Source organism: Mustelus asterias, chromosome 14 (assembly GCF_964213995.1).
Source record: "Mustelus asterias chromosome 14, sMusAst1.hap1.1, whole genome shotgun sequence".
NCBI classification, from domain to species: Eukaryota; Metazoa; Chordata; class Chondrichthyes; order Carcharhiniformes; family Triakidae; genus Mustelus; species Mustelus asterias.
In genome coordinates, this window is record NC_135814.1 from 6,213,220 (window position 1) to 6,236,404 (window position 23,185).

Sequence of the window (23,185 nt, forward strand, 5' to 3'; positions counted from 1 at the left end):
TCGGCCCATCCTGCAGGTACTCGCCGTTTGATAGAGCGATCCAATTCACCCCACTCTCCCCCCCCCCACCCCACGCCCCCGCTCTCTTTCCCCCACAGTCCTGCAAATTTTTCCTTTTCAAATATTTATCCAATTCCCTTTTGAAAGTTCCTATTGAATCTACTTCCACCGCCTTTTCTGGCAGCGCCTTCCAGATCGCAACACATTGTGTAAAAAATATCCCTTATCTCCCCTTCCCCCAGTTCTTTCTCCAATTACTTTAAACCCGTGTGTTCAAGTTACTGACTCTCCTGCCAGTGGAAACAAGTTTTCCTCATTCGGTCTATCAAAATCCCTTCATATGGCCATTAGGGAAACCCAGGAGTTGTTAAACAATCTATTTTATATCAGTCACTGGCAAGAATTTGAGTTTCAGCAAGTGGATTGTGATGGGTCATGGATGATACACAGGCCCAGAAAGTGATGGGTAAGGGATGTCACAAAGACCCAGGAGTGATGGGTAAGGGATGACACACAGGCTCAGGGAGTGATGGGTAATGGGTGACACCCAGGCCCAGAGAGTGATGGGTAAGGGATGACACACAAGCTCAGGGAGTGATGGGTAATGGATGACACACAGGTCCAGAGAGTGATGGGTAATGGATGACACCCAGGTCCAGAGAGTGATGGGTAAGGGATAACACACAGGCCCAGGGAGTGATGATGGGTAAGGGATGACACACTAAGCCCAGGGAGTGATGGGTAAGGGATGACACACAGGCATGGTTGGGGTAGGATGGGGGGGGGGGAGGGTGTGGGGGGGAGGGTAATTTCCTCCTTAAGCAAAGGTTAATGTCAGAACTCACTAGATCAGCTCCTCTGATGAAATGTCACAGGTCTCAAACATTAACTGTGCTTTTCTCTCCAATGATGCTGCCTGACTTGCTGAGATTTTTCCCAAGGTTTTGTGTTTTTTATTTTACAATATTCAATAAACAACAACTCACACTCAGAGAGTGTCATGGACATCGGGTTCACATCAACAGCCCATTCTTAATTCTTTCATTTGGTGCCCATGCCCAACACCTTTGAACTTGCCATGCCATTTCAGAGAGCAGTTAAGAGTCAACCACGTTACTATGGATTTGAAATCCCATAAAGTCCAGACCAGATAAGGATGGCGGTTTCCCTTCCCAAAAGGGATTAGCAAACCTATATAAACTGGAATCAATGATAGTTGTCATGGACACAATCACTGAGACTATTTTCAATTCCAGATTTTATTAATTGAATTTGCATCCTATCAGCTGCTGTGGCGGGATTTGAACCTGTGTCTCCAGAGGATTAGGCTGGTCCTCTGGATTGTTAGTCCAGTGAAATTACCACCATCATCCAGCTTTATCCGGATTATTTTCTATTTCTTTCCCCCTCATGCTTCACCTTAATTGTATCTCTGCTATTTGCCTTATCCACACCCTACCACAGCAAATTCTATATTCTAACAACTTATTGGTGACCATCCTATATTTGTGACCATCTCTACCTTGTAAAACCCCTTCATAAATTTAAAGACTCCTGCCAGTTCAACCCTCACCCTTACTTCTCTTGAGGAAAGAGCACCTGCCTTCAATAATTCTAGTGGCTCGCATAAAAGTTATTTTCTTTGGTGAAACCTCATTGATTTATCCTTCCATTTCCTTCACCCTCATTTGTTTAACTAATTTCCATTTAAATATATCTATATTATTCATCTCATTCAGTCCTTGTGGTTGCAAGTTCCATACTCTAACCACTCTCTGGATAAATAACCCTTTAATTTAGTTTCAAGTGAGCCTTGAAATTGACATTAAGATGAATGGATGTTGGTTATCACTTTCACCCGATATAGGCAACTTCCCCTTTTTAAATATAGACTTTATAGGCTTCAAGTTTTTAGGTGTCCAGATCACCAACAACCTACCCTGGTCCCTCCATGCTGACCATGGCATTTAGAAAGCCCACCAATGCCTCTACTTTCTCAGAAGATGAAGGAAATTTGGCATGTCAGCTACGACTCTCACCAACTATTACAGATGCACCATAGAAAGCATTCTTTCTGGTTGTATCACAGCTTGGTATGGCTCCTGCTCTGCCCAAGTCCGCAAGGAACTACAAAAGGTCGTGAATGTAGCCCAATCCATCACGCAAACCAGCCTCCCATCCATTGACTCTGTCTACACTTCCCGCTGCCTCGGCAAAGCAGCCAGCATAATTAAGGACCCCACGCACCCCGGACATTCTCCCTTCCACCTTCTTCCATCGGGAAAAAGATACAAAAGGCTGAGATCACGTACCAACCGACTCAAGAACAGCTCCTTCCCTGCTTCGTCAGACTTTTGAATGGACCTACCTCACATTAAGCTGATCTTTCTCTACACTCTGGCTATGACTACATTCTGCACTGTCTCATTTCCTTCTCTATGAATGGTATGCTTTGTCTGTATAGCACGCAAGAAACAATACTTTTCACTGCATGTTAATACATGTGACAATAATGAATCAAATCAAATCAAAGTTTAAGTGGTAGGATCTGTCCTTCATCTATGTATTGACGTAATGTATAAAATGGTATTATTCTGATGCATAAATTGCGCTCTAACTGACCCATTGTTCAACACATCAAATGTAACATGTGCTTCATGTCAAAGGCTAGTAATGCAAACCTTGCATGATCCAGGCTGGAGTGGGCAAGGGTGAATGTTCTACCCTTGTCCCAATGACACCTTGTTAGATTCGGAAGCAGCAAAGAGATCATGTAATCTGAAATGTGATGATGCACTCAGCAAGATGTTATAGCAAAATCAATTGGTTAATGTTGGGGCGGTTGATCTGACACATATCGGCAATTTCCTTGTTCACTGTGCATCACAGTGTTTCCTGGCGTGAGTCCTAAAATCCTTATATTTAAAAAAAAAGAGTCAGAGACAGTTGTTGCTGAATGGGTCTGTGAAGCAATATATCAGCTGCCGCAGCATATCACTTGGCCCAGTCACCGTGTCTGGTGCTACAAATTTCTTTTGATCCCTGCTTTAGCGAAAGATGAAGTAAAATTTAGAAGGCGCTGAAAGAGAGAGCTGGCGATGCAAGCGAGGCAGGAGGCACACTGGAGCAAGCTTGACAAATCAGCCAATCCCTTTCACATTGCCGGCCCCTTTATATTGCAACACAGTAGCTGCCAGAAGGACAATTTTGGAGTCAGGAGTATGATTTAACCCGTAACGCTCCAAGATCTCTGCACAATCTGGCCTCTTGGTGTGAATTGTATATTAATCATGTTTAATTGTATGCAGTTCCTGGATAACAATGTGTGCCCCTAAAAATAGTCACCGACTGAAGCTGTGGTTGTTGGTTTAGGAAGTGCATGCCTGTGATGTGTAACTCTGTGAGTCATAGAATCCCTACAGTGCAGAAAAAGGTCATTTGGCCCATCGAGTCTGCACCGCCAACAATCCCACCCAGGCCCTATCCTTCCAACCCAATGTATTTACCCTGCTAATCCCCCTGACACTAAGGCGCAATTTAACATGGCCCATCCACCCAACCTCAATGCTCGTAAAAATGTCCAAAGATTGGCTCCGGTTCTATCTTTCAGCAACTGGCATTTTGGAACGTAAAAGGGCAGTAGAAAATGGATGCCTAATGGTCATAGAATCCTACAGTACAGAAGGAGGCCATTTGGCCCATCGAGTCTGCACCAAACACAATCCCACCCAGATCCTATCCCCATAACCCCATGTATTCACCCTAGCCAGCCGCCCTGACACTAAGGGGCAATTTAGCATGGCCAATCCACCTAACTCGCATGTCTTTCGGACTGTGGGGAAACTGGAGCACCCAGAGGAAACAAATGCTGACAGGGGGAGAATGAGCAATCTCCGCACAGACAGTGACCCCAGCTGGGAATTGAAGCTGGGTCCCTGGCGCTTGAGAGGCAGCAGTGCTAACCACTGTGCTACCGTGCCGCCCCGTGATTTGCAACCGAGAAAATTGTCAGGTAAAAAAACTACAATCCTATTAGCCATTGTGGCAAATAAAATCGTCGGGGTATGATCGCTCTCTGACATTCTGGCAACTGAGCCATATGATGGGGGGAGGTGGTTGCATCGTGGTATTGTCACTGGACTAGTAATCCAGGAACCAAGGGATCATGCTCTGGGGACCTGGGTTCAAATCTCATCACGGCAGATAGTGAAATTTGAATTCAATAAAAATCTGCTGATTGCTGTAAAAACCCACCTGGTTCATGAATATCCTTTAGGGAAGGAAATCTGCCATCCTATTGGACCTATGCATGACTCCAGAGCCACGGCAATCTTAAATGCCCTCTGAAATGCCCTCTTGAACTTAGTTCAAGAGGTTTGAAGGGATGGGCAATAGATGCTGGACCAGCCAGTGATGTTCACATCCTATGAATTCATGAAAATGAAGTGGCCAGATGGACATTGGTTGCAAACCAACTTGGGCATTGTCACTTCTTACAAGAAATATGAGGGGTGGCACTGTGGCACAGTGGTTAGCACTGCTGCCTCAAAGTACCAGTGACTCGTGTTCAATTCTGGCCTTGGGTTACTCACTGTTTGCACATTCTCCCTGTGTCTGTGTGGGTTTCCTCCAGGAGCACTGGTTTCCTCCGACAGTCCAAGGATGTGGGGTGTAATTCTCCCAAAAAAATTCTAAGTGTCAAATTTGCATGAAAACTGGAGTAATTCACACTTTTTTTTCAGTGGGAGTTCAGAGAAGAAACTCCGCCTCCCCCTGGCTGCGCCCCCCCCCCCCCCCGCCTGCCCCAATCACTGCCCTCCCTTCTTTCCCCACCGATGCCTATGCAGAATGGAAGCAATAAGCAGTGCCAAGGTGCCCCCTGGGCATTAGCACTTTAGCCCTTGGGCAGTGCCGGGGCCAATACCAGGTTGCCAATGCCCAGGGGTCACCACCGCCCCCGCCTGCCCAACACCTGGGGGGCCTGGTTGCCCCCCCCCTTCACTCCAGGGGGTTGGGCCACTAGCTCCCTGAAAGTGGAGAGCTACAGTAATCCCTGCTGGAGTGAAATACCCTGGCAGAGTGGGAGATTCTAGTGGGCCCAGAAACTTCAGTCCTGGGCCCGCTAATCATATTTAAATTATATTACAATGACCATGTAAATTGTCTTTGTGACATCCCGCCGATTTCTGGCACGGAGCAGACGCCACCAGACATTTGGCGCTGGGAGATGCAAGCGGGGCCTGAATGCTCACGCAAACCCCGTGAATCAGCTGACATGAGAATTTCCTGGCCCACTGCATTAATAAATTAGAACAGCAGGATGGGAGAATCACAGCTATGCAGGTTAGGTAGATTGGCCATGCTAAATTGCCCCTTTGTGTCCAAAGATATGTAGGTTAGGGGGATTAGCCACGGGAAATGGACAAGGTTACAGGGAAAGCACGGAGGGGCAGGCCTGGGTAAGATGCTCTTTCAGAGGATTGGTGCAGACTCAATGGACCGAATGGCCTCTTTCTGCACTGCAGGGAATCAGTGGTTCTATGGTGCCCAGTAATTGGATAAAGTCTACAAGAAAAGTAGCCTTATGAGGCATGGTCAGACATCTTTAAGACACAGTAAGATGTCTCACAACACCAGGTTAAAGTCCAACAGGTTTATTTGGTAGCACGAGCTTTCGGAGCTTCATCAATCACCTGATGAAGGAGCAGCGCTCCGAAAGCTCGTGCTACCAAATAAACCTGTTGGACTTTAATCTGGTGTTGTGAGGCTTCTGACTGTGCCTACCCCAGTCCAACACTGGCATCTCCACATCATCTTTAAGACAGTGCTTGCTCTTCAATAATACCTGGGACCTAGCGAGGATCAGCACAAGGTCGAGAAATATTAAAGCACTCCTTGCGATGATCCAATTTTGAGGTTGCAAAGGAGTGCTGTAATTCCTGGGAAATAGCTGGAGTAAGCCATTTTATAAGCACTGATGTGTTCTCTAGGAGGTCTTGTTGCACAGTAGAAGCATCCTTACCTCTGGGCATGTGACAATAAGAAATCAAATCAAATCAAGTAACTATAACAGTGAGGAAACAGTCACTCTGGGCTGGAAAGCTCCAGGTTCAAATCCCACTTCAGGACTTCATGGCCAAGGAAGGTGCATTGATAAGTTGGGCAACCAGGTTGATTATCAGCCTGTAAAATCTTTCAGAGTTAACATTTCAAGTCCAATATGACTCTTCTTCTAATTTCTTCCGTTTAGCAAGTGTTGTCCAATCGCAGAATCCCATCTCATTTTGGACGCTATATGGTGAGTTTTGCAAGCTTAAGCTTGTTGGGTACAGTCAGGAGTGGGGTGGGGGGGGGGGTGGTCAGACAGCTGGGGTGGGGGAAGTATCAGCCACACTCAGGTGCCTGTTCAGGTACACTGAGATAATTTAGCATGACCAATGTACCTAACCCACACAGCTTTGGACTGTGGGAGGAAACTGGGCTTGGGTGGGACTGTGGTCGGTGCCATTCGGCCCATCGGGTCTGCACCGACCACAATCCCACCCAGGTTCGATCCCCATAATCCCATGCATTTACCCTAGCTAGTCCCCCTGATATTAAGGGTCAATTTAGCATGGCCAATCAACCTAACCCGCACATCTTTGGATTGTGGGAGGAAACCGGAGCACCCGGAGGAAACCCACGCAGACACGGGGAGAACGTGCAAACTCCACACAGACAGTGATCCAAGCCGGGAATTGAACTCGGGTCCCTGGCGCTGTGAGGCAGCGGTGCTAACCACTGTGCTACCGTGCCGCCCCGTAAATCTGTCCAAAGCACACCAATGACAGGCAGTCAGAGTGGTGGCAGAAGGGGGTGTGGCATGATTCACACTGGAACACTCCACAAATCTGTTAGACCATGTGAAGTTTGCAATGGGTTCAAACAAATCCTTTTTTCGATGTTCCAGATACCTTAACCCACTTTGTGGGAGCCATGATTTTATGGCAGAGGCATAATTACTTCAGAAGGGCAGACTCAAGGACTATTTAAATGTCATGACCTGAAGTGATTTAAATCTGCAGCTCTTCAGAATTGAAAAAACTCTGCAGCTTTCACTTAGATTTTTAAAAAAGCAGATGCCTTCTGCTGGAGTGCATTTGTCATTTGCTTTGGAGTGTGATGTGTTTGACCACAGTTTGACAGTTGGTTTATCCGAAATAAAAATGCCATTTGTTTTTGCAATTTCAATAATCTCAATTTTTTACGTTTCCCAGGATTTATTATTAATGCTCAGCCCGTTATGAATACTTGGCTGGATTTCAAAATACTTATCTCAGCAGGGGGGCCATGTAGGCATCTTGATTGGCAGTTTTAAGAGGTTATAAAATGATTATATATCTTAGATGTAGTTTTGAAATAGGGAGGTCTTATGGTGCAGTGAGTAAGGAGTAGTGTCTCTGCCTCTGAGCCAGAAGCTCCTACCCCAGGACTTGATGGCCAAGAAAGTGAATTGAAAATGTAGCTAAATGGTTGATATATACTCATAAATCCTTCTAACAGTTGCTATGGTATGCAGTTAGAGATTCCTGGTCAGCCATGTGATGGAAAGAAATTGAAGCCTCTACTATCACTATCCATACTCTAGGTTACAACATGCATGTAAAAAATGCTGCAACAACTTGGACTCCTTGTGTGAGGTTGCAGTTGTTTCATTTGACTAAACGGCATGGGATTCAATCCTCATTGCAGCTGGGGTTGATTCAGGAGCTGCTGCTTTGCTCTACCTGTGGTGGAAGACGCGACACTTTGGGTCAAACCCGCCTTCAGCCAGAGGACAGAGGAAGAAGAAGAATATTCCATAAATGAGGGTGACCATATCAAAGGGAATCTCAGATCAAGGTGTTTTAAAGACACAAGCACAGGTTTATCACAGGCTGACAATCGAGTTCAGTACTGAGGGAGTGCCACAATGTTGGAGATGCTATATTTCTAGGTGAGACATTAAACTGCATGCCTGCCTTCCTTCCCAGGTGAACACAAAAGATCCCATGACACTATTTCAATGTCCTCACCAATAATTAGGTTATCTGAAAGTTGTAAAAAGTCAAATTAATTCACTAGGGAAGGAAAACCAATGTCACAAAAACAAATTATCTGGCCATTATCACATTGCTGTTTGTGGGAGCTCTGAGATCTGACTTGTCCAGTATTAACATCAGCTGGGATCATAAAACAATGTACATCACAATAATTCATCTAAACTCACTGCACCCATTTCTAACCATAGATTGCAATTCCCTGCTTGTAGACCTACTATTATTTACTGCCAGCAAGTACCCATGAGATTGCTAATTTATGCAGTTTTGTGGGGTTGGACAGAAGTTACTGCGGTGTATCTTTGTGAACAGAAACTTCTGATTTTATTTGGATTCTCACAGCTGGAGAGAAATACAAAAGAACCAGACATTCGTTCATACTTGCGACCGCCAGTGTGTGCTCAGAGCACCATCTAGTGCTCCAATGATTAACATCTATTTAACTTAATGATAACTGTAATGTTGCAGAGAGAGATTGAATAGGTTGGGACTTTATTCCCTGGAGCGTAGAAGATTGAGGGGAGATTTGATAGAGGTGTATAAGATTTTGATGGGTATAGATAGAGTGAATGCAAGCAGGCTTTTTCCGCTGAGGCTAGGGGAGAAAAAAAACCAGAGGGCATGGGTTAAGGGTGAAAGGAGAAAAGTTTAAAGGGAATATTAGGGGGGGCTTCTTCACGCAGAGAGTGGTGGGAGTGTGGAATGAGCTGCCGGATAAAGTGGTAAATGCGGGGTCACTTTTAACATTTAAGAAAAACTTGGATGGGTTTGTGGATGAGAGGGGTGTGGAGGGATATAGTCCAAGTGCAGGTCAGTGGGACTAGGCAAAAAATGGTTCGGCACAGACAAGAAGGGCCAAAAGGCCTGTTTCTGAGCTGTAATTTTCTATGGTTCTATGATAAACCAATTCCTCCTTAACAGATGCATCTCTTCCTGTAGATCCATATTCGCTTCTCTCCTGCATGGTAATCTTTACTGCCTCCCAACTCTCTTGGATCCATTTTCATCCCTGGCCTCATTTAAATGTGAGGTGATGTGATTTGAAAAGTCTACTGCAGAAGGAAACCACACAGTAAATGGTAGAGCACATAGAAATGTTAGCATACAGAGGGATCTAGGTGTGCAGATCCACAGTTCTCTGAAGGTGGCAACTCAGGTGCGCAAGGTGGTCAAGAAGGCATATGGCATGCTGGCCTTCATCGGTTGGGGCATTCAGTATAGGAATTGGAAAATCATGTTGCAGCTGTATAAGACTTTGGTTAGGCTGCATTTGGAGTATTGTGTACAATTCTGGTCGCCACACCACTGGAAGGATGTTGATGCATTGGAAATGGTGCAGAAAAGATTTACCAGGATGTTGCCTAGTTTGGAGGAGTTGGACTACGAAGAAAAGTTGTACAAACTTGGATTGTTTTCATTGGAGCGTCGGAGGATGACAGGGGACCTGATAGAGGTTTACAAGATTGTGACAGGCTTGGATAGAGTGGATAGTCAGAGTCTTTTTCCGAGGGTTGAAGGGTCAATTACTTGAGAGTGAGGGTGAGTGGGGGGGAGTTTAAAAGAGATGGAAGGGGCAAGTTTTTCACACAGAGGGTGGTGAATGCCTGGAACGTGCTGCTGGAGGAGGTGATGGAAGCGGATTCTATAACAACATTCAAGAGACATCTGTATAGATCTGGAATGAAAGGACATGGATCATATAGAGACAAGAAAATATTAGATTAGAGAGGCATCTGTGTCGGCACAGACTTGGTGGGCCAAAGGGCCTGTTCCTGTGCTGTACTGTTCTTTGTTATTTTAAAATTGATAGATGAAATGCAGGGAGCCAAACAGGCCTCCCCCAGTGCCCCGCACTGCACCAAGGCCAGGACCACACCAGCAAGGTAAATTGCAGGGTTGGGAGTGTGGAGACGTGATCCCAGACAGTGGGGTGAGGGGGCAGGGGGTGCGGGGAAGGCTGTGGCAAGGGCAGCAGTGGCCATGACTGTTTATGTGGGGCCCACACTCCTTCCCTCTCTTCCTGTAATGACTTCAATGAGGCCTTCTGGAGTCTGAGATCCCTGATTGAGGTAATGATTGCCTGCCCAATCAGTGAGCCTCACCTGTATAGATATATGTCTATGTATATATATATATATATAGAGGAGCGTCAGAGCTACTGACACTCTGGATTTTGAGTTTGTACCTAAAGCACTATTAGGAGTGGAATAGAATTTGTAAATAAAGAGAATCTGGTGAAGGGACACCGGTCTCTGAGGAGTTATTTCACTTCCCTTTCCTGTACTAACACTCCAATGGAGTACTGACAAAACGTTACACTGGTAGTCATGATGTGGAGATGCCGGCGTTAGACTGGGGTAAACACAGTAAGAAGTCTCACAACACCAGGTTAAAGTCCAACAGGTTTATTTGGTAGCAAACGCCACTAGCTTTCGGAGCGCTGCTCCTTCATCAGGTGGAGTGGGAGTTCTGTTCACAAACAGGGCATACAGAGACACAAACTCAATTTACAGAATGATGATTGGAATGCGATTCTTTACAGCTAATCTAGTCTTAAAGGTACAGACAATGTGAGTAGAGAGAGCATTAAGCACAGGTTGAAGATATGTGTATTGTCTCCAGACAGGACAGCTAGTGAGATTTTGCAAGTCCAGGCAAGTTGTGGGGGTTACAGATGGTGTGACATGAACCCAAGATCCCAGTTGAGGCCGTCCTCATGTGTGCGGAACTTGGCTATCAGTTTGTGCTCAGCGACTCTGCGTTGTCGTGTTTCGTGAAGGCGGAAGCGGTCACGGGCATTTGGCCTCTGATCTTCAGGTAAGCGTTCTCCAAGGTGGCCTTCACAACACATGGCAACGCAGAGTCGCTGAGCAGAGACTGATAGCCAAGTTCCGCACACATGAGGACGGCCTCAACCGGGATCTTGGGTTCATGTCACACTATCTGTAACTCCCACAACTTGCCTGGACTTGCAAAATCTCACTAGCTGTCCTGTCTGGAAACAATACACATCTCTTTAACCTGTGCTTAATGCTCTCTCCACTCACATTGTCTGTACCTTTAAGACTTGATTAGCTGTAAAGAATCTCATTCAAATCATCATTCTGTAAATTGAGTTTGTGTCTCTGTATGCCCTGTTTGTGAGCAGATCTCCCACTCCACCTGATGAAGGAGCAGCATGCTCTGAAAGCTAGTGGCGTTCGCTACCAAATAAACCTGTTGGACTTTAACCTGGTGTTATTAGACTTCTTAAAGTGTTACACTGCCAGTGGCTAACTAAGGTTCATCAACAGTGACGTGGGGACTGGAGTTACATACATCCAAATCTGGCAAGCATAGTTGTTTTTCTTCCCTAGGGGCACATTAGTGAATCACGTAGATTTTTACAACCTTTGGACAGCTTCCTGATCATTTATACTATTTAACTTGAATTCACATTCACCAATTGCAATGTTGGGATTTTGAACCCAAAATTATGAGTCTAGCTCTTTGGATTGGTGGCCCAGTAATATTACCACTGCTCTACCACCACTAGTGTTGACAGCAGATTGTGAGTAGCACACTGTACAGGCACAAACTAAGCTGATGTTGGTATTGCTCTTTCTTGGTCCATTTCTTCCATCACCAATGGGTTGCACTCTTGCCACTGAATCTGAACATTGTAGGCTCAAGTCTGTAACAAATTGAGGGTGAATCGGTGAGGCTAAAGTTGGCTTTATTGCCAACTGAACAAATAACCATATTTGCAACTAGGGCCAGACAGAGTTACTATGTGACTGTACACTGCTTCTTCCTGACTCCTGCGACCTGGCATATGCTCCCATGCACTCGATTTGCTCAGTCTCCCCTCCCTTGACATTCCATAGGGTCTGGCCTGAGAATGTGGCCCTTAGCCAAAAGCCTCTTAAAGGGGCCACAATACCACAAAGTCCCTTTCCAGAGTCTTCAAGCCAACAGAGCACTGTGCTATCTTCCGGTGGAGAGATTAAAATAAAGTCCTGCCTGCCCTCTTAAGGTTGATGTAAATGATCCCATGGTTTTAGTTTAGTTTATTAGTATCATAAGTAGGCTTACATTACTGCAATGAAGTTACTGTGAAAATCCCCTAGTCGCCACATTCCGGCACTTGTTCAGGTACAGTGAGGGAGAATTTAGCATAGCCAAATCACCTAACCAGCATGTCTTTCGGACTGTGGGAGGAAACTGGAGCACCTGGAGGAAACCCATGCAGACACTGGGAGAACTTGCAAACCCTGCACAGACCGTTACCCAAGGTTGGAATTGAACTCCAGTCCCTGGCGCTCTGAGGCAGCAGCACTAACCACTGTGCTGTCCATGCACACTGGCTATTAACCAGCTGGCAAAGCAAATATTTCTGACCAGTCAAGGGGAAGATAATCATGGATTTGTTGTGAATTGCTATGAAATGTACAATTCCTTGTGTCCTGGTGGTCACCTCTTAAGCATCAGTTGGACTCAAGTTGGGCTGAGAGTGCACGATTCACTGGTATCTGTTTGCATCTGTTTGCCAGATGTCCTTTCCCTTTCTGCTTGACTTTCAATGTCCTTTCAGTCAGCCTCTAAGGTCATGGTCATCAGCGGCTTTCCCAGTTTGTGTCAATGTTCGTTATATCTATGTCGGCTTAGCAATGAGTTTATACTGATGGAATGAGCATGCTTGTTGGCATGTTTGGGAGGATTTTGCAGGTTGACTGCTGTGTTATGAACTTGGCCATCGATTCCTGGGGTGGGACTCAAACCCAGAGCTTCTGGCTCAGAGGCAGGGATGCTAACCCAGGTTATGCAGTCATCATCACATTGTTGTTTATGATTTGATTTGATTTATTGTCACATGTATTAACATACAGTGAAAAGTATTGTTTCCTGCACACTATACAGACAAAGCATACCGTTCATAGAGAAGGAAAGGAGAGCATGCAGAATGTAGTATTACAGTCATAGCTAGGGTGTAGAGAAAGATCAACTTAATGCGAGGTAGGTCCATTCAAAGGTCTGACAGCAGCAGGGAAGAAGGAGCTTGCTGTGCTCAAATTGACTGCCTACGTTACAACAGTGACTGCACTCCACCGTAACATGCTCCGGGATTGCTGTGAGACGTGTTATCCAAATGCACACTGTCTGAGATGGTCAATCATTTTGCTTGTCCTTTCCTGTTTTCCAGCTCAGCCCCAGTCAGGACTGATGGGGAAATGCCGTCGGCCTCGGACGGCGTTCACCAGTCAACAGCTCCTGGAACTGGAAAACCAGTTCAAGCTCAACAAATACCTGTCCAGGCCCAAACGCTTCGAGGTGGCCACATCCCTCATGCTGACAGAAACCCAGGTAAGGAAGCAGCCACGCAACAGCACAGTCCAGCAGAAATGGCACATTACTACATTTCCTACATTACAACAGCATTGGCTACATTTCCAAAGAACTTTATTGCTTGTGAAAGGTTTTTGGGGTGTTGTAAGATTACCAACCCATCACCTCTGTGCCCTTTGACCTGCATAGCTCCCAATTGAGCAATGACTCCATTTTAAAATTCTTATCCTTATGTTCCAATCCTATCCTTTATGTCACTGATCTGCTCCAGCTCCACAACCCACCGAGATACCGGGTCTCTTGAGCATCCCCGATATTAATCGTTCCACCATTGATGGCCATGCATTCAGCTGTTGGGACAGTAATTCCCTCCCTGAACCTCTCTGCTCCTCTCTCTTCCTTTAAGACCTTGGGTGGCACAATGGTTAGCACTGCTGCCTCTCAGCACCAGGGACGTGGGTTCATTAATCTGAGTGCATATAAATGTTACTAAGCCGCCCCCTCGCCAGACATTAACCCCATGCCAATGTGACGTCACATTGGCGTGGTTCACAACAGGTTCACACAGACGTGAACCTGTTGTGGAGGTCTCCCCAGTAGCGCAAAAATATGTATAGCCCCTGGGGGTGAAGGACTTGGCCAATGGCCTGGCAATGCCCCTTGGCACATGTTGGCATGGCCAGGTTGACACCATGCCCATACCAACCTGGCAGTACCAACCTGACAGTGTCAACCTGTGCTAAAGGGCTGGATCCAGTGAAAGCCTCACCGGGGAGGGCGGGGGGGTGGGGGGGAGGTGTACTTGGGGAGATTCATTTAGATGAATGCGAACGGAGGAGCTGGAAATGCTGGCAATGGCCATTGGTGGGGCAGGTGGGTGTCAGCTCAGACTGTTGGGGGGGGGGGGTGTGTTGGAGAAGGGTCCAATGATCGTGGGGGGTGAGGGGAAGGAGCCAATGATTAGTGAGGAGAAGGGGCTAATGATCTGGGGAGGGTGGTAGAGAAGTGCCAACTCCGATCGGGGGGTGGGTTGGAGACCCCCTGAGACCTCCGTGGTGGGCTGGAAGGGAGGTTTGTTCAGGCTATGATCAGGGCATCATGTTTAAGAGCAGCCTAGTTTTGCCAGTGTGTTGAGGCCCTGTCCCCCTGTATGATGGCATGAAATGCACCCCCCTCGATATTTTTAGGCAGAGTGTGGTAAGATCTGGAGATAAAACCAACCGGTTTCTGAAGAGAAACTTGCCGGAAACAACACACTGCCATGTTTTGGTAACCATGATGTGGTGATGCCGGCATTGGACTGGGGTGGGCACAGTAAGAAGTCTCACAACACCAGGTTAAAGTCCAACAGGTTTATTTGGAATCACAAGCTTTCGGAGCACTGCTCCTTCATCAGGTGAGTGGAGCTAGGTTTACAAACCTACCTCCTTTACAGTCCTGTAAAGACTTGATTACCTGTAAAGACTCGCATTCCAACCATTCTTCACATTCCAATCTGTAATTATCTTGCAATTATGTCTTTGCCTTCATATGCCGTGTTTGTGAACCTACCTCCACTCCCCTGATGAAGGAGCAGTGCTTCGAAAGCTCGTGATTCCAAATAAGCCTGTTAGACTTTAACTTGGTGTAGTGAGACTTCTTACTATATTTTGGTAAGATTTAGTCCTTTGCCATTTTTGGGGGGAAAATTACACCCTTTATTGTATTAAAGAACATATAATAAATGTAAAGGCAAAATACTGCAGCTGCTGGAATCTGAAACAAAGACAGAAAATGCTGGAAAATCTCAGCAGGTCTGGCAGCATCTGTGGAGAGAGAAACAGAGCTAACGTTTAGAGTCTGTACGACCCTTCGTCAAGGCTGACCCTTCATTATCCAGACTCAAAACATTGGCCAGAACTTTACCATCCTGCCCGCCACGGGACTTGGAGCAGGCGAGGGGCGGACCTTGGGTATGATGTTATGGTTGCGGGATGAGCGAGGCCGTAAAATCCCGCCTGAGGCTGTAAAATCCCGCCCGTTGGCTCGATTCTCTCTCCACAGATGCTGTCAGACCTGCTGAGATTTTCCAGCATAACATAAAATCCCTACAGTGCAGATGGAGGCTATTCAGCCCATCGAATCTGTACCGACCACAATCCCACTCAGGCCCTATCCCCATAGCCCCACGTATTTACCCTGCTCATCCCCTGACACAATTGTGGCAATTTAGCATGGCCAATCAATCAAACCCGCTCATCTTTGTACCGTGGGAGGAAACCAGAGGAAACCCAGGCAGACATGGGGAGAAAGTGCAGACTCCGCACAGGCAGTGACCCACACCAGGAATTGAACCTGGGTCACTGGCGCTATGAGGCAGCAGTGCTAACCACTGTGCCACTGTGTTTATAATGATGTGGAGATGTTGGCATTGGACTGGGGTAGGCACAGTAAGAAGTTTCACAACGCCATGTTAAAGTCCAACAGGCTTATTTGGTAGCACGAGCTTTCGGAGCGCTGCTCCTTCATCAGGTGAGTCGAGAGTTGGGCTCACAAACAGGGCATATATAGACACAAGCTCAATTACAAGATAATGGTTGGAATGCGAGTCTTAACAGGTAATCAAGTCTTTACAGTAAGTAGTCTCACAACACCAGGTTAAAGTCCAACAGGTGTATTTGGTAGCACGAGCTTTCGGAGTGCTGCCCCTTCATCAGGTGAGTGTCACCTGATCAGGCACTCACCTGACAAAAGGGCAGCGCTCCGAAAGCTCGTGCTACCAAATAAACCTGTTGGGCTTTAACCTGTTGTTGTGAGACTACTTACTGCGCCTACCCCAGTCCAACGCAGGCAACTCCACATCAAGTCTTTACAGGTACAGACAATGTGAGTGGAGAAAGGATTAAGCACAGGTTAAAGAGGTCTGAATTGTCCCAAGCCAGGACACTTGGTGAGATTTTGCAAGCCCAGGCAAGTCGTGGGGGTTACAGATAGTGTGACATGAACCCAAGATCCCGGTTGAGGCCGTCCTCATGTGTGCGGAACTTGGCTATTATTTATAATAAATGTAAATTGTTCTGTAAATGCAGCTTCTGTTAGTGTCACAAGGAAAAGGCAAACTGCTAAGAATTTTTTTTCTCTCTCTGTATAACTCTCACTCAGGTGAAGATCTGGTTCCAGAACCGCAGGATGAAGTGGAAGCGGAGCCGGAAAGCCAAGGAGCAGGCAGCACAGGAGGCTGAGAAGCAGCGAGCAGGAAAATTAGCGGACAAAGCGGGAGGGGGCGAGAGCAGGTCCGAGTCAGACAGTGTGGATTTCAGCAACCACAACGCACACTTCCTGCAGTGCAACACAGAACTGGGCTACACCTCCAACAGCTCCTGCTCGGAGGACGAAGTCACTCGGAAGGAGGTGAAAATCGCTTCGGCGTTGTGAACGAACTTTTGGGCGCAAACTTCGCGCGCAACAAAGAAAAACTTTACTTGGGTCTTGAGAAAGTTGCACTCCTCCGTGACACTGGGTCCTAGTGCCTGGCCAGTTCGCCCTCACTCTCTGTCTCCTGCTACCTATCCAGCAAAAATACTGAGAATTTAAAAAAAATCAGCAAGGAGAAGAGATAAAAGACTAACAAGACTTCTTCAAATAAAACAAAAACTGAACAAACAAAAAAAAAGAAAGAGACAGCGCCTGATTTGCTGGGCACTTAAATATTATATTGTACTGAAACAGTTTAATTTAATTTATTTTTTATTTTTGTCATATTTAATGTGAATTATTCTTATATTATATTTTGGAAAGAAATCTCCGGGTCTACAGTATCTCGCTCTTTCGAAAACTTGAAGGGACAGGAGTGTAAACTAAGAACAAATAATGAGACAAAAGTGGAGGATTTTGCAAAGCGGGGGAGGGGGGGGGGACAATTTCAAAGACTTTGTAACATGCTTTTCTTAATTTATTCAAATACTGTGAACTTCAAAATGTCATGTGGCCCTGTACATTTCTCTAACTTTGCTTTTCATTATTCTGCACCCAGAAAAAAATTGCTGGCAGATGTTACAAAAGTGTGTGTGTTCTTGCAAGTGTGGGTGCATGCGGGAGTGTGCATGTGTACATCTGTGTGTGTGTGCGAGTGTGGACCTGTGTGTGTATTTTGGAAGCTGCACTAGAGTGAGGGTATCAATCTCTCGGAGGTTTTAACAATAGAAAAATAGTCTGCTTTATTATTTGAAAGGAATCTGCCACACTCCCTACGTGGAGTAGCAAATATACAGTGTCTGTCTGTCTGTCCGGGACGTCTGTCTCTGGAGTCTTGTCTGTGATGTCTCGAACTTTGTACAAAGCAAACGCTTGCCAACGCTTTAAATGTGAATATTAAACAGTTCTGTATATGTTCAATGTTCTGTACAAGATAATGTGGTTTAAAAGGTAGAACCAATCCCCCATGTGTGTGGTCATTTCTGATACTTGTGCACCTAGGGATGTGAGTGGGTCATTCCGCCTCTTGAGGTTGTTCTGTCTTTCTTCTAGATTACATATCCCAACTCCATTCACCCACCTTAGCTGCACATCCTGGGGTTGGGTGGCACAGTGGTTAGCACTGTTGCCTCACAGCTCCAAGGACCTGGGTTCGATTCCCAGCTTAGGTCACTGTCTGCATGGAGTTTGCACGTTCTCCCCGTGTCTGTGTGGGTTTCCTCCCACAGTCCAAATATGTGCGGGTTAGGTGCATTGGCCATGCTAAATTGCCCCTTAGTGTCCTGGGATTAGTGGGGTTAATATGTGTGACTATGGGGATAGGGCCTGGGTGGGATTGTTGTCGGTGCAGACTCAATGTGCGGAATGGCCTCCTTCTGCACTGTAGGGATTCTATGATTCTATGATCAAAAATCTTGCAAATTCACTCTCAGCATCCACAACCTTTGGGGAGAGAGTTCCTGATTCCTATTATCCTCTGTGTGTGCTTTTTTTTAAAGTTAAAGTTTATTTATTAGTCACAAGTAGGCTTACATTAACACTGCAATGAAGTTACTGTGAAAATCCCCTTAGTCGCCACACTCCGGCGCCTGTTCGGTTACACTGAGGGAGAATTTAGCACGGCCAATGCACCTAACCAGCACGTCTTTCGGACTCTGGGAGGAAATCGGAGTACCCGGAGGAAACTCACGCAGACATGGGCAGAACGTGCAAACTTCGTACAGATAGTGACCCAAGCCGGGAATCAAACCCAGGTCCCTGATGCAGTGGGGCAGCAGTGCTAACCACTGTGCCACAATGCCACCCTGGCATTGCATAGGTTGCATTGTTAAACAACCTAGCTCTTATTTCATTCTGGATTCCCCACCAGAGGGAATAGTTTCTCTGGGAGTGAAGGGAGTGAAGCCAGTTCTTTTTTTTAACTATGGAAGAGTATAGCAAGCAGCCAAAGACGATGAGATCAATCATGATCTTATTGAATGACAGAACAGGCTAACTGGGCAAAAGGGACTACTCATACTCTTATTTCTTATGATCTAATGAGTGGCCATTTGGTGCCACAAAGCACATACTATTAGCATGTAACTAGCACAGTCTGGGGCCCAACTGCGATTTGACTCCCCCTACAGCTTTTGACTCCACTACCTTACTTGGGAGGTTATCACACAATTATTATCCTTGAACAGAAGATTAACATGTTTTCATTAATTTAACCTCTTAACAGCCTCCCTCCCTAACAGAACTGTACACCACGGGGCCTGCAGTAGTTCAAGAAAGTAGCTCACCACCACTTTAAGGGATGAGCAAGAAATGTTGACCTTGCCAGCGATGCCCACATTCCATGAATGAATAGAAAAACAAAAGTTCAGAGTGAATGTTGACACCACAGTGTTTGCCATTGAGCTGGGATCGGGGCAGCACCTGAGAACCTCCAGACGCCTGGCTGAAACTACAGCAAGAGTTTTAACAACACCAGGTTAAAGTCCAACAGGTTTATTTGGTGGCAAATGCCAAATGAAACTACAGCAAGCAGGGTCCCCAGAGTACAGGATTATTTCTCCCATGAAATGCAGTGAGTGGAAGATAGTGACATAACACAAAACAAATACATAGACACTTATGCTGGTGATTGACAGGGAAATTACCTAATTAGAATCATAGAATCCCTACAGTTCAGAAAGAGGCCATTTGGCCCATCATGTCTGCACTGACAACAATCCCACCCAGGCCCTATCACTGTAACCTCATGTATTTACCCTGACACTAAGTAGCAATTTAGCATTGCCAGTAAACCTAACCTGCAGATCTTTGGAGTGTGGAAGGAAACAGGAGCACCCAGAGGAAACATACGCAGACGCGGGGAGAACATGCAGACTCCACACAGTTACCCAAGGCTGGAATTGAACCCGGGTCCCTAGCGCTGTGAGGCAGCAGTGCTAACCACTGCACCACGGTGACATCCCTAATTGTCTCTCTCCATTCTGATCTTGAGGTTTCACTATGTGCAACCTTTAAAAGTTAGGCTCTCTTCCCTTGGGAAGGACTGAGGCTGCACTTGAATGGGGATAAATTCTAAACTAATCTTCAGAAATGATATTTCAATGAACAAGCTGTCAACAATAAAGCCTCCCGAGGGGGATAGCGGATGCGGTTAGTATCGATTCATAACATTTTGGGACCCAGTATATGAAAAATCTGAGACATGTGTGGTATGTGCTTGGGAGGAACAGATTTTTCTTTGTGGGCATCACTGGCAAGGCCAAAGTTTATTGTTCATTAGTTGTTGCCCATGAGAAGGGTGGTGACCTGCCTTCCCGAGCATTTGCTGTGGTATCAGTACATCCCCAATGGTGTTTAGTGAGGGAGATTCAGGGTTTGTACCCAGTGATGATGAAGGAATAACGATACATTTCCACATCAGGATTCCTTGTGACTTGGAGGGGGACTTGCAGCTGGTGGTGTTCCCGTGCACCTGCTGCCCTTGTTCCCTGGGACAATAGAGGCTGGAATTTTACCGCCCTGCCCACTATGGCAATCGGAATGGGCGAGGGGCGGAGCAGGGAATGACCTTGGGAGGGATTTTACAGTTTCGGGACCAGCAAGGCAGAGTTTCAGACTTGGAAAGTTGCTGCAGTGCATTTTGAAGATGACATGTACTGCTGCCATGCTGCACCAGTGGAGTTACTGAAGCTTTAGTGTGGTGGTTGCATTGCCAATCAAGCAGGTTGCTTTGTCCTGGGTGGTGTTGAGCTTCTTGTGTGTTGTTGGAGCTGCACTCATCCACTCACGTAAGTGGAGAGAGTGGAGAGTATTCCGTCACACGCCTGACTTTCACCTTGTCGATGGTGGACAGGGTTTGGGAAGTCAGGTGAATTTAGATTTATCTTATTTCCAATGCTCTCAACAACTAAGGGTGTTGCTGGCCTCATGTCTGAGAATGCTGCAGATTCATGGATTGGGATTAGTGGCTGTGATTAATCAATGACTCCCATTATTATTGTAACATGCACCTATCAGGATAGCAGAAAGTGAACTAGGCAGAAGTGAGGCCATGATTTTATGACCCTCCCACCCCTGCCATGGCATGTCTTCCCCCCACGGATGTAGTGAGCCATTTAAAAATCCATTCAGTAAAGTAATATTGTAGAGAGGCCATATAATCCTGGCCTTAGTCTTTTTGATTTGTATTGACATAGTACCTTTAACAATCTCTGGATATTCAAAGGTGCATGATAACCAATTTGTTTTAAGTGCTACCTCCATTGTTATAATGTAGGAAACTTGGCACAATTTACGCAAAGTAAGATCCCACAAACAGGGAAGTGGTAATAACCAAATAATTTGTTTCTCGTCAAGTAGGTTGATGAATAAATATTGGCCAGGACACCTGCTCTTCTTTGAAATAGCACCGTGTAATCTTTTATCTTCAATCTAAGAGGACAGACAGGACCTCAATTTAACATGTCATCGAAAAGGTGGTACCTCTGGTAGTGCAGGACTCTGTCAGCATTGCACTGGGACCATCAGCTGAGATTTTGTGCTCAAGTTCTTCGAGTGAGACTTGAACCAACAATCTTTTGACTCAAAGCTGGCAGTGCTACCGACTGACATATGATAGACACAGATACCACCTCACAGCAATGATTGTGTACTGAGTCAGTGAGTCTCCTTACCGGTGCATAATTCCACGAGATAATCACAGATTATCTGATAATCACCTTCATTTATATCGTGCTTTTAGTGGAAAACCAAGAATCCCAAGATATTTTACAAATTGGGAAAATGGCAACAGGCAACAGTGCCGGGAGAAAGGTGAGTTTGGAAGATGTGACCAGCGGGATTTACTGGCCTTGCTCACCCCAAAACCGGAAAATCCCACCCAAGGTCAATGGACTTTTCCATGGTCCTCTCTCCCGCTCCAATTCCCATGGTGGGCAGGATGGTAAAATTCACCCGTGGTCTTGGGTGAGGTCTTTAACAGCAACACCTAGGACTTGCATTCATATTATGTCATAATGTAAACTCTCCAAAGTACTACACAAGACTGATATCAAATAAAATTTGACACAATGCCATAAAAGGAGATAGTAGGAAAGTTTTTCCAAAGAGGTAATTTTTGAAAAGCATTTGAAAGGAGGAATGAACTGCAGAGAGGCTGAAAGTTCTTGGCAGTGGGGCGGGGGGGGGGGGGGGTATTCCAGAGCTTGGGGCCCAGATAACTAAATGCACAGCCAGCAGTGTTTTGAGCGATTATAATCGGAAATATACATGAGGCCAGAGTTGGAAGAATGCAGAGGGCTGGGAGGGAAGCTGGGGGAGGTTACAGAGAGAGAGGGAGGATGAAAAGTCAGTCAGGCTAATGGCAGGCATCACACGGGAATAAAACCCAGGAAGTGAAACCCTTGCCACCAATGGAGACGTGAAGGGAGGAGCAGATACACAGGCTGGGATTTTCCAGCCACATTGTGGCTAGATCCATCATGGGAGATCCACTTTTGGAAGGACTGGACAATCCCGCTCACAGGCTGGAATTGATCTGGCTGTTCACATTGGCGGGATCTTCTGGGGTCGTTGATGGCACTGCCCGCCATGGGTTTCCCGGTGGTGAGGGGTACATTCAATGGGTAACACCGTTGACAACAGCAGGACTGGAATCTGCCGCCATTGGCCAATGGTAGGCTGCCTCCGCCGGTCATGCGGAAAATCTCGGGTGTTCATGGTGTGGACAGAGATTGTCAGCGATTGTCCACTTTCCCTAAGTAAGCTACTCTGGACTGTATTTTGTTAAAACAATTATCATTTATTTACAGCTCCATGTACATGAGGTTGGACTTCTCCTCTGTCCAGATCACTGTTACTTAGTCATGTGTCATTACATAGTGGAGGTACAATATAAGGAGGTCGTAGAATTAGGATGGGTGAGAAAATGAGAATGAGAACATCAAAATTAGATAACAATTCTATTTTTCTTATTCATCCATGGGACATGGGGCGTTGCTGGCTGGCCAGCATTTATTGCCCATCCCTAGTTGCCCAAGGGCAGTTGAGAGTCAACCACATTGCTGTGTGTCTGGAGTCCATGTAGGTCAGACCAGGTAAGGATGGCAGATTTCTTTCCCCAAAGGACATTAGTGAACCAGATGGGGATTTCTGACAATTGACAATGGTTTCATGGTCATCAGTAGATCCTTAATTCCAGATTTCTTTTTATTGAATTCAAATTCCACCAGCTGCTGTGGTGGGATTTGAACACGTGTCCCCAGAACGTTAGCTGAATTTCTGGATTAATAGTCTAGCGATAATATCACCAGGCTATCGCCTCCCCTTTA

The 23,185-nt window shown here is 46.0% G+C and overlaps 1 protein-coding gene across 1 annotated transcript in view; it reads left to right on the forward strand.

Annotated features, from left to right (window-relative positions):
- The window catches only part of mnx2b (motor neuron and pancreas homeobox 2b), a 51,561-nt gene extending 33,797 nt beyond the window's left edge, over positions 1–17,764 (forward strand). Inside the window, exons 2-3 of the mRNA XM_078227825.1 lie at positions 13,261–13,421; positions 16,545–17,764. Of these exons, the coding sequence (XP_078083951.1) occupies positions 13,261–13,421; positions 16,545–16,817 (434 nt within the window). The 3' untranslated portion in view covers positions 16,818–17,764. The remainder of the gene's footprint in view (positions 1–13,260; positions 13,422–16,544) is intronic.
- Positions 17,765–23,185: the final 5,421 nt, after the last annotated feature.